The sequence below is a fragment of the Arachis stenosperma genome, chromosome 5, assembly GCF_014773155.1.
Source record: "Arachis stenosperma cultivar V10309 chromosome 5, arast.V10309.gnm1.PFL2, whole genome shotgun sequence".
NCBI classification, from domain to species: Eukaryota; Viridiplantae; Streptophyta; class Magnoliopsida; order Fabales; family Fabaceae; genus Arachis; species Arachis stenosperma.
Window position 1 is genome coordinate 20,266,556 of NC_080381.1, and position 12,417 is coordinate 20,278,972.

Below are 12,417 nucleotides of genomic sequence, written 5' to 3' on the forward strand. Positions count from 1 at the left end.
AATTCTTTATGTCCATTATTTTGTGTATTCATGCATTTATATGATTGAGGCCATCATTTCATTTAGCTTACTTACCCAAAAAGCCTTACCTTTTATCTTACATTGTTAGCCAATTTTGAGGCTACGCTTAACCCACTTGTTCTCATTTTAGCGCATTACAAGCCTTAAAGTGAAAAACAATAAATGTCCTTATTTGGATCTTTGATTAGCTTAGGCTAGTGTGTGTGAGTATCATTTAAGTGTGGGAATCTTAGGACATTGGGAGAATAAAGGGGTAGTTTTGTATTTTTATTGAAAATATTGGGAATTGGATACATACTCATGTATTGATCAAATGTAAAACCCTATGCATTGATGCTCTTGTATATAGAAAAAAAAATGAGAAAAACAAAAAAAAGAAAAGAAAAAGAAAATAATATGGAAAAGAAAAGAAAAAAATAGAAAAAGAAAGAAAAAGACGAAAAAGAAAGAAATAAAAAGGGGACAAAATGTCCCAAGTGAAGCTCAATAATAATCAATGCATATGTGTTGTGACCAAGGAAAAGAAAATGCATGAGTATGTTAAAAAGTGAAAAATGGGTAGTTAGATTATCACTTAATTGTATAGGATATCATAGGTTAGGTGGGAAGTTTAAGCTTATCAAAGATTCAAATTTCAAGCTCACTTGACCAAATATGCATCTTTATCTTGACCCTAGCCCCATTACAACCCATGAAAAGACCTCATGATACTTGTATGCATGCATTGAATAAATGTTGATTGTTAGAAGAAAAACAAATCTTAGAAAGCATGAAATAGAGGAGAATTGAGAGAATCAACCCTAAACACTTGAGCGAATAGAGTGCAAACACTACCGGTGAGGGTTCAATTGCTCAATTACATGTTTTCCACCTACAATCATCACTTTTCATGCAAGTTTGTAAAAATATTTAATAACTCAATCCAATTGTGGATTAGACTTGCTAGTCCTTAGCCCTTGTGCATATATGCTTCTTGGGAATTCATTTATTTTGACCAAGTAATTGCATTCATTTAGATAGTTGCATATAAGTAGATTGCATATAGTTTAGTTCCATTGAATAAATGCCATACCCTTACTTCATTCTTGGTTTAAGCATGAGGACATGCTTGGTTTAAGTGTGGGGAGGTTGATAAACCCCATTTGTAGGGTTTATCTTGTATTAATTTTAGGAGATTTTAATACCTTTTACCCACATTTATTCAATGAATTAGCATGATTTTGTGATTTTCTCCCAATTTGTGCTTAGATGTGAAAACATGCTTTTTAGGCCTTTAACTTGATGATTTTAATCTCCCTTTGATTCCACTAGATGCCTTGATGTGTTTGTTAGTGATTTCAGATTGAAAAGGCCATGAAGAGGAAAGCATGCAAAGTGGAGAAATCATAAAAAGCCAAAGAGTTGAACTCGCCCATGGACGCACGCGCGCACCATGCGCTTACACGCACCTTGCGAAATGGCCCATGGACGCGTACGCATGCTGTGCGCGTACGCGTCGATGCTGATACTTGATTTTTAAGTGAATTCGCGCCCAGCGAATTCTTAGGAGTTGTGGGCCCAATCCCAACTAACTTTGGTGCTAAATATGCTATTTAAAGCCAAGGATTGAAGAGCAAAGGGGGATTCAATCATTCACATACATTAGGATTAGTTTAGAGTTAGTTTTAGAGAGAGAAGCTCTCACTTCTCTCTAGGATTATGATTAGGATTAGGTTTAGTTCTTAGATCTAGGCTTTAATCTTTGCTCTCATCTACTTCTACCTTTCAATTCCTTGTTGTTACATTCATTCTTCTTCTATTCTTTTGTTGTAATCTCCTTTATGTTGCTTCTATATTTTGTTGTAGATCTACTATTGTTCCTTCCATTTTCTTTCAATTCAATTTGAGGTAATTCATTAATAAGTGTGTTTCTTTTGATTGTTGTTGTTAATTCCTTGCAATAATTGTTGTTATATTCTATTCTTGTTGTCAATTTGCTTTGCTTTTCTTTTGTGCCTTCCAAGTGTTTGATGAAATGCTTGGTTGGATTTTAGTGTAGCTTTTGTTCCTCTTGACTTTGGTTGAGTAATTAGTGACTCTTGAGTTATCTAATTCCCTTGTTGATTGATAATTAGAAGTTGCTAATTGATTTGAATGCCTCTAAAGCTAGTCTTTCCTTTAGGAGTTGATTAGGACTTGAGGAATCAAATTGATTCATCCACTTGACTTTCCTCCATGGTTAGAGGTTAACTAAGTGGGAGCAATGAACAATTTGTGGTCACAATTGAGGAATATAACTAGGATAGGACTTCTAGTTCTCATATCTTGCCAAGAGCTTTGTTAGTTGTTAGTTTATTTTCCTTGCCATTTATATTTCTTGTCTAATATCTAAAAAACCCCAAAATACCTCATAACTAATAACAAGACACTTTATTACAATTCCTAGGGAGAACGATCCGAGGTTTGAATACTTCGGTTTATAGATTTTAGGGGTTTATTTTAGTGACAAACAAATTTTTGTATGAAAGGATTATTGTTGGTTTAGAGACTATACTTTACAACGAGATTTCATTAGTAAAATTCTAGACCGTCAAAAATTCAATCATCACTCACTCACTGCTCTTCGAGTAACTTTCTTCTTCGAAATTAATTATTTCTGACCAACACTATTATTGTTCATTTATCAAATGGCTCTCAAATTGCTTTTTTTTAATAGAAATATTCTCCACATACAAGTCATTTACAAATATAAGTCCATACAAGTCTCTTTAACCTAATTCACCTCACGCGTCACTATCTAACCAACTTTTCAATCAACGCGTGAATATATAATTACTTTTTCGAAAGGATTTCGTTTTCTTTTTCGAATTTTCTCAACTTTTTCGATCTACGTTCTCTTCTATCTCTGCATTTTTCTTCGTTCGTTCTTTGCGTTATCTTTCTTCGTTTTTCATGATTTTCTTCATTCTCTACGTTTTTGAAATCAAACTTTGAAATCAGTTTTGAATAGTTATCTTGGTGTTGAAGATAATGAATTATTCAAGTTTAGATTGTCAATCAAACCAGAGCAAACTGGATTATTCTTTTGAATCCAATCAAATGACTGAGGTATGGTTTAATTTTAATTAATATTTTCGTTAGTAGTTTATGATTTAGTAGGTGAATAATGTTATTTTTGTTTGTGAAAATTGTTGTTCATCGTTGATGGTTTAAATTGAATGTAATGTAGGAATTCTGCATCAAAGAAAATATTTTTGTGTATTTGCAGCAAATTTCGATGTAAAACTAAGACATTTATGTGTATTATTTAAGAATTTTTGGTACATTTATACTGATAAGTTCTGCATAATTCAAAACTATTCATTTTCCTCCTCACTCATCTTCTACTGCTTCTTCTTCTTCTTCTTTCTTCCATCATCATCACCATCTGCTTCTTCTTTTTTTCATCATCATCACCATCTTTTTCTTCTTCTTTTTCGTATTCATATTTTTCTTATTGTTTTACCTTCTCAAGTTTCTTCTTATTTTACTCTCTTAACAAGAATAAAAACAAAAAAATCAAACAAAAAAAAACACATAATGCTATAAATTTATATAAAAAATGATGAACTTACATTTATTCAACTAAAATAAAGAAAGAAAAAAGAAGAAGAAGAAGAAAATGCAGCATTAAAGAAACCAATTTTGTGTAGTTTGCAGCAAATTTTGGTGTAAAACTAAAATATTTATGTGTATTATTTAAGAATTTTTGGTGAATTTGTACTAATAAATTTTACATAATTCAAAACTCTTCTATTTCTCCTCCTCATCTTTTGCTAATGCTTCTTTTTTTCATCATTATCACCATCTTCTTTTTTTTCTTATTTATCTTTCCTTTTTTGTTTTACTTTTTTAATTTTTTTTATTTTACTCTCTCAACAAAAATTAAAAAAAAATCAAACAACGAAAAAGAATAAATACATAATACTACAAAATTATTATGTATATAAATAGTATAGAGTCTAAACTTTTTATGTTAATTGAAATGTAGCATCTAATCGTCGGTAGTAATCCGGACCTGTCAAAAATTGAGTCGATACATAGATCTTCAATCATCTAAGTCCGAGCCCCAATCAAAATCTGAAAAAGCAAACAAACGCAAGATAGTACATAGATGAAAAATGATGCCATAAGTAATTGTGCCGGCCAAATATCCCAAAATCCTCTTCACACATTTCTAATGGGTGACTAGAGAGTTTTGCAGGTATTGACTGACTTTAGTAACTGAATATGCAATTTCGGGTCTAGTCAAGATAGCATATTGTAAGGATCCTACAATCGATTGATACAAGGTTGGGTTGTCAAAAGCTTCAGCACCATGTTGAGATAGTTTTGGGTTGGTGATCATAGGTGTCGGCATCAGATTTGAGTGAATCATATCAACTCTTTTTAACAAGTCAGTGATATATTTGCTTTGAGATAGATGAAATGAATTGGAATTGTAAAATTTGCTTGATTGCCAAACTAAGACGGATTTGTGAAAGTTGCTTGAACTAAAGGCGAAAGTTCACTCTTTCGGAATCTTTGAATCATATCTTCATGTGCTAGCAATAAAGCTTCAGCTTCAATCAAGGAAACAGGGCCAGATTTGGGACTAAATCGAGAATGGATGCAAAAAAAGTATTGGATGATGAAGAGTTAAAAGAGGATGATAGCAGTCATTGGAGGATTCAGAACCTGAGCTCTATAATACCATATTGAAGTTTTAGCAATGAACGTAAAAATAGAAGAGGTTCTAATTGAAGAATGAAAAGGAAAGAAAACTTGCAGTGAATGTAAAATGAAATGATTCTGCAGAATATAATTGGCCTTAGTAGAATTTACATGTGTGCTATTTATATACTGCACATTAGAGAAATAAAAGGCCCAAAGTTAAAAACTAATACAAGAACCTAGAGTCAACTAATTCAAGAACATAATAAAAAAAGTGATATAAAACTGACTCAACAAACTAATGACATTGAAATAGAATTGCTCCTTTTATGCAGATTTCTGTTAAGTAAGTTCTCTAATTTGATGTATTTTACACAGATAATTTGATGTATGTAGATAAATTTGTAGACAATAAATTTAAAAGTTAATTCATTCTAGAAGTTTTCCACTATTTCACATACAATAGTACTTAGTAGTTTTCTCTCTACATGCCTCAGCCACATGAACACTTATTAAGATTACAAACATTACAGAGTAATTAACTATCTTACAATAAACAAGACAGGTATTCTGGCAGGCTAATTTGTTTTATTTAATTAATAATTTTGACTGGAATAACTCTCAATGGATCTTTCTTTCTAAGAGCATTTCCTCCAATAACATCCTCCATGTTCATTTCTTTAGGTTTCATACCATTTTCAAGCTTCCAATCAAAAGTATTAATCAAAGTTCCCAACATCAAATGCAACATCCTCATAGCCAATGGCAACCCGGGACAAATTCTTCTACCACTTCCAAATGGTGTCAGCTGAAAATCCTTTCCCTTAACATCAACATTTGTTCCCATAAACCTGTCTGGTGAAAACAGAGTTGGATTTTCCCAAGTTTCTTGATGCCTACCAATGGCAAACACATTGATCATGATGTTTGCACCCTTTGGAATGGTGTAGCCATTGATGAGTTCCACAGAAACCTTAGCTTTTCTAGGAAGCAAGAGTGGTGCTGGTGGGTGCAAGCGTAGGGTTTCTTTTATTATTGCTTGCAAGTAAGGGAGTGTTGCAATGTCTGATTCTGTTACTGGGTTTCCAATTCCAACAGCTTCTTCAACTTCTTTTTTGGCCTTTGACATAATATCTGGATTATGAATTAACTCAGCCATTGCCCATTCTAATGAATATGAAGTTGTATCGGTTCCGGCAACAAATAAATCCTGTATAATATAAAAGCATAGTTATACTTATTGGTTAAAATTCAATGCTAAAAAATAGAATACACAATCATTTTTTGAGTTATCTATATTGAACTACTAAAGTGTAAACCCGTGTGCATTTATTTTTATATAAATTTGATAATTAAAAATATTTATTTTTATATAATTTGTCATATTATTTTTTTCTAAAAATAAGAAGATTCGAACCTACGAGTTTTAGATAAGTATGGAGAGACGGTGCCAACGAGTTAGAACTCAAATAGCACAATATCTCCATACTCATTTAGAGATTGCGGATTTGAGTCTTCCTATCTTTAAAAAAGAAAATTGTCATGTTATTTAATTTATTTTTAACTGTTAACTTTATATAAAAATAATTGTATGTGAATTCTTATCTTTTACTTAACTCATCCAAATAATTTATTTAGATTTAGTTAATTTTTTTAGAAGTTATAATTTATATTTTTACTCAATTTCTAATTGAATTTTAATTTTATAATTCTTCTAAAAATTAATAGTTAGATTTCTGTATATAATCAAAACAATCTAATGCTTATTCTAATATTTTTAATAAAAAATATTATTCGTACACTAAAATCAACTACTAAAATCAGCCATCAATGTATTTGTGTATAAATATATATGTGATTTAATTTATTTTTCAATGTGTATTTATATTCTAGCATGTATTTTATACTGATAATTAACTTTGGTGACTGATTTTGGTGTATACGTAGTAGAGTTCATTTTTAATATACACGGGACAATAATTGTAAATTAAATAGGTTGGGAGAAGAAAACATACATGGAGTAAGTGTTTAATCTGTTGTTTGTCCATGACTTTGCTATCCTCTTCTTGGGAGATGTCAAGCAAAGCATCCAACATGTCATTGTTGGTTGCATAATTCACCCCTTCTCGCATCTTCAACCTTTCCTCAATCAACTTGTCAAAGAGAACAAACAACTTTCTAATGCAAATTCCATAGCTCCTTTTGATGCCTTGTGGGTCAAGAAACCTCAACAACGGAAAAAAATCAGCCAAATTTGGTGACCCGGTAGCTTTCAAGATACTCACCACTATATCTTTGTAATCTCCGGCATCATTTATAGATTGAGCGAAATCTATGGAGAAAATAGTGTTTGATAAAAAGTTAATCCCGGTTTTGAAAGCCGCTTTACCAATATCTATTGCTTCACCGGTTTGGCTACTATGATAGACATCATTGACAAGTTCTTTAAGTTTCTTTTGCCTTAAGAATTTGCTTGCATCTAGAGCCTTGTTTGTGAAGAGTTGATTGTTGCATATTCTTCTCAAGTATCTCCAGAGAGGTGATGAATTGGGTAAGAACCCTATGCCATAATAAGCATGATCCAGGACGGTTAAGGATTGGGGAATGGGACGATCAGAAAGTGAATGATCATGGGTTTGGAGAACCTCTTTGGCCATTTCCGGTGAAGAGATTATTATGGTTGTTACTTGGCCAAGCTTTAAGGTCATTATTGGGCCATGAATCTTTGCAAGGTTGCTCAACGAACGGTGAGGATTTTCACCCAATTGAAAGAGGTTTCCAACTATGGGACGAGGGTAAGGACCTGGTGGAAGTTTATGGTTTGATCTTCCATTGATGAGTGAAGTTAAAACATGGATTATAATGCATGTTAAAAGAAAAACTAAAGCATAATAATAATAATTAGAAGTCACTGCATCCATATCTTAATTGTTGCGCTTAATTTCACGGAAAATTGTTGAGGCTTCTTAATGTTGTAGCATATACATACCTAACTTATATATAGTGTGAGTCAAAGTATATGAATTAAAGTCAACCCAGTCACGTCTTTCCATGCATTTTAGTCAAGGTATGATGTATTCAATATTCGTGCATTAGCGTAGATGACCAACAAACTAATAATTAAGAATATATATGTTGAAATTGTTCTTTTTGACATGCGTGTTGGTGGAATGAGGTATACTTAATTACTAATAATTAATTTAAATGAGTTTAGTGGGTAATTCACTAGTTACTTTAAATAAATATTAAAAATTTGAATTTTATTTTATATATTCAGTAATATTCATCGATCAATAATAAATTTTTAGATAAAATTTAAATTCATAACGAATTAATTATTGATCAACTAATTAAATTAAAAAATATCATTGGAAAAAAAATATATGCATACTGGTTCGCATGCATAGGTCATGTTTGCCCCAAAATTCATACGAAATTTGTGGCATTGATAAGATAAGATGTGACCGATTGAGTAGTCAACAACATATGTATATTTAGTCAACGTTTCTTCTTCCTTTTTTATGTTTATTTAATTTTATGTAATCCAATATATCTTACAAATGGGTTTGCCATTTGCCATAGTTCAAAGTTTACACTCACTAGATAAGTACTTTAGGATTGCTTAAATTAAGAAGGATTGAAAAGCCTTGAGAAGTTAATTTAATGAAGCCTAAGTTTCATATATATATGCACTGTGTCAAGGTGGGTGTTCAATGCGTCTTCTCATCTAATGGTGCCATCTTAATAGACTAATTATTACTATATTAAGATAATCTAAGAGAATAATAATAAAAAACAGTATACAATTAATATAAATATTATATATATATATATATTAATTTTAAATATATAATTTATAAAATTTTAAAAACATGAAGGTTTTTTCCCTTCTGAATTTCATTATCTCCGTAATAAGACCGGTATATAGTGTATGTCTATTATTTAAAAAGTCAATCAATAATTTAATTGATGGTGGGTACTCCAATGAAGATATTATAATTGTCTTCATGTGATAATTTTTCTTTTTGACCCTTGGATGATGGATTGAAGGGTTAGATTTTGATATGTTAAAAAAGTGTCCTTTTTATTTGAAATGTGGCCAAATCAATAAATCACACTTTTATACAAAGAATCTTCATAAAAAAATGTTTTTTACATCTTCATTTGAGTAGCTCCCTTGATTGATTGTCATTTGTCAAAAGTTTTAATTAACTTTTGTTCTTATCATATATATACACACTACAAAATTTCAAACACGTGCTCACGTTGTTGAGGTTTTTTATTTATTTAAATAATTTTTTTTATTTTCCATTTCGCATCATATTAGAAAAATTGACATTTTTGTGTATTATCTCTTAATTTCGTATTCATGTGAAATAGAAACTTTTTTTTTACTTAAATTTTGCTGACACTGTGAGCATAATTATAATTTATAAAGAATGTATTTTATCCCAAATTCGCAACCACCACTATAAGAAAAAGAATAGGTTTAATTACTCTGTCGGTCCTTATAGTTTTGCGAATTTTTCAATTAGGTCCCTATACTTTTTTTCTTTTTAATTGAGTCCCTCACTACAACAATATAGACTATTTTTTAGGATTATTATGTGTCAAAAAAATTAAAATTCGTCAAAAAAATAAATTTTGACATTATTTTAACTGTGAAAATATGTTAATAAAAGTTTTGTCAAAAATAGTATTTTGACATATAAGTAATTGTAAAAAAAAGTTTAAATCTTATTTTGATAAATATTGGCCGTCAAAAATAATTTGTTAGAAAAATTTGAGAATATATTTTTTGTGATACTTATTAATCGTCAAAAATACTATTTATTTTGACACTTATTGACCATAAAAAATTATCAACAAAAAATTTTAACAAAGAATGAGATGAGATCTTGAAACTGAAGAATAAACTGAGATTTTGAAGATGAAGAATGAGTAATATGATCCTAAATTGAAAGTAGTGTGATGCCAAAATTGACGGAGCTCAACGAAGAAAAAGAATAATAGAGTAAGTTGAAAATAAATAAGTGTCAAAATTGAGGATTAATTTTCTACAATCAAATTATTCATAAAAAAACATAGAAAATTTGACATTTATGATATTTATCAAAAATATATATTAATTTTTACACTTAACTATGGCCGTTAAAAAAAATCATGTTAAAATAGCTCTCTTTTCTTGTAGTGCCTATACCATATTAAATTTTTTAATTAAGTCCTTATTAACGGTAAAAGTTAAAAAAACGTTTATAAAATATAAATTTACTAATTTACCCTCACTCCTTATCTTCTTCCTTTCACCCTCACCTCCATCATCTTCTCGCCCTCTTTTTCTGTCTCCACCCTTCTTCTACCAACAAGCTCCCTTCTTTCATGGCAGAAATGGTTATACAACACAAATTTAAAACTAAAATTTTTGTCATAATTAATTTTTAGCATGATCAAAAATAGAATTTTTGTCATGATATAATCATTTAATTACAAACAAAACACATAATCAAAACTCATAATCAGAATTTTTTAACACAATCAATTTTGTTTAACATAATCATTGAGTAGAAGTAAAACCAATTCAAAAACAGAAGTATAATGAAGCAAAAATAAAATGAAGCTGAAGCAGAATAAAGGATCCTTTCTCTGCTAGCTTCTAATTTGCTATCACTTCACACTTCCCACTTCCATTCTGAGACTCTTATCCACTGAGTAGTGAATACCATGAAAGCAATCCAATTCCGTATGCCTAGGTTGTACTATGACACATTTCATCCCACAATCCACTTCCAGATACCATCATCATCATTATCACTCCCTAAACCAATGATCTCCCGCTGCAGCATAGTCCAATCTCACCACCCCAATTTCACAATCTCATACCTGATTGACTCATGTGGTCTCTCTCCAGACACTGCTGCTCTTACTTTCCAAAAACTTCACCTTCCTTCTGCTGAAAGACCAGACTCAGTTCTCACCCTTCTCAGGGAGCATGGTTTCATAGATACCCAGATTTCAAACCTCATCAGAAAATGCCCATTGTTCCTCTTAGCAAACCCAAATATCCTCTTGCCAAAGTTTCAATTTTTCCTCTCCATTGGGATTTCCAATACCAACCTCGCAAGAACCCTAACCGCTGACCCAACCCTTTTGACCCGGAGCTTGGAGAAACAGATTATACCCTCTTACAATTTCCTCAAGAGTGTGTTGATTTCTGATGAAAAGGTTGTAGCTTCATTAAAGCCCACATCTTGAGTCTTCCTCGAGGATCACAAGAAGAACCTCGTACCAAACCCCAATCTCCTAAAAGAGATGGATGTTCCTAAATCATGTGTTACGCTATTGCTGACTCATTTCCCGGAGGCATTGATGCAGAAAAAGAAAAACTTTGCAAAGCTTTCTAAGGAGATTAAAGAAATGGGGTTTAATCCAAAAAAGACAACTTTTGTGTTGGCCATTCATGTGCTCTCAGGTGAGGGTAACAAATCCATATATAACTGCTGTTACGAGGTTTATAAGAGGTGGGGTTGGTCCACTTTGGGAGGTGGAAGGAAAGGTGGTCAGGGGTGAAATTGGAATGGAAGGAGGGGGTGCGGTGGAAGTGGGAGGAATGAAGGTGAGAGAGAGAAGCAGGAGCAGAGAAGGGAGATGGAAAGGTGGAAGAAGAGGAAATGGGTTAATTTTGTCTTTGTCAAAATAAAAAAGAGACATAATTTATGAATTTAGAAAAAATTGAGAGAATATTCAATTTAGGAATGGAATATTCCGTTAAATCAAACGGTTTTGTTACGGTAAGGACCTAATTGAAAAAAAAAATTGGTGCAGGGACTCAATTAAAAGGAAAAAAAGTATAGGGACCTAATTGAAAAATTCGCGAAACTATAGGGACCAACAGAGTAATTAAACCAAAAGAATATACAGTGAATGGAAATTAACGAAATACATAAAAATTAGGGATAAGTATTGTTTTTATCCTTAATGTTGAGGGTCAGAATCGAAACTGTCTCAACATAATTTTTTATTTAGAATCATCCTTAATATTTTTTTGTATTAAAATCGTTCTTTTAACTTTTTTCGGACAAAAATACCCTCCACCACCACCACTAGCACATTTTTCTCCACCAGCACCAGCACCTCCACCACAAAAAATAATAACATCAATGAAATCAACACAAATTCAACAAATCAAGAAATCAGAAAATTCAACAAATCAACACACAACAACAATAAAATCAGAAAACAACAAATCAAAATTAGAATTAAAAGTAGAAGCAGAAGCAGTCACAGAAGCACAAGAAATAGAAGCAGAAACTCAAGCAGAAGCTCAAGCAGAAGTAGAAAGTAGAAGCCAAAGCAAGGAGCAGAACTGAAGCAAGAAGAAGAAGCAGATGTAGAAGAAGAAGCAGATGCAGAAGCCAAAGCAGAACCACTGGCAGCTCGTGGGCGACGAAGCGATGGCAGCTGGGTAGATCGGCGGTGGTAGGAACCTAACTCAGCCTCAAATCACTCTCTCTCCTTCGCGCGCCACCCTCCTCACGTTGGGCTCCCCTTTCCCGCGACGCAGCAATCACAAAAGCAGAAGCTGAAGCTCAAGCAGAAGCAAAAAGCTCCCCCTTCGCCGGTGCCATCCCCCCTCCCCCCTTCCCCCTCTCCCTTTCCCCTTTTCCTTCCCCCACTTCCTCACGCCCTTTCCCTTTTCCCTTCTCCCCTGCCCCTCGTGTGTTTTTT

The 12,417-nt window shown here is 32.2% G+C and overlaps 1 protein-coding gene and 1 pseudogene across 1 annotated transcript; one reads left to right on the forward strand and one right to left on the reverse strand.

Annotated features, from left to right (window-relative positions):
• Nucleotides 1–5,141: 5,141 nt before the first annotated feature.
• On the reverse strand, nucleotides 5,142–7,644 carry LOC130982256 (cytochrome P450 76T24-like). The gene is made up of 2 exons (XM_057906192.1): nucleotides 6,708–7,644; nucleotides 5,142–5,902 (listed from the first exon to the last, which is right to left on the reverse strand). Exons 1-2 carry the CDS (start codon nucleotides 7,611–7,613, stop codon nucleotides 5,285–5,287), a joined length of 1,524 nt encoding a protein of 507 aa, XP_057762175.1. The 5' UTR covers nucleotides 7,614–7,644; the 3' UTR covers nucleotides 5,142–5,284.
• Nucleotides 7,645–10,413: 2,769 nt separating this feature from the next.
• On the forward strand, nucleotides 10,414–11,259 carry LOC130980535 (uncharacterized; annotated as a pseudogene).
• The last annotated feature ends 1,158 nt before the right edge of the window (nucleotides 11,260–12,417 follow it).

What these genes read in the sequence shown, in the direction of transcription:
- LOC130982256 (XM_057906192.1), bottom strand. Translation starts at nt 7,613, where the DNA reads ATGGATGCAGTGACTTCTAATTATTATTATTATGCTTTAGTTTTTCTT. An exon ending in AGATTAAACACTTACTCCAT is followed by an intron (nt 5,903 to 6,707) that starts GTATGTTTTCTT and finishes TATATTATACAG; the next exon opens with GATTTATTTGTTGCCGGAAC.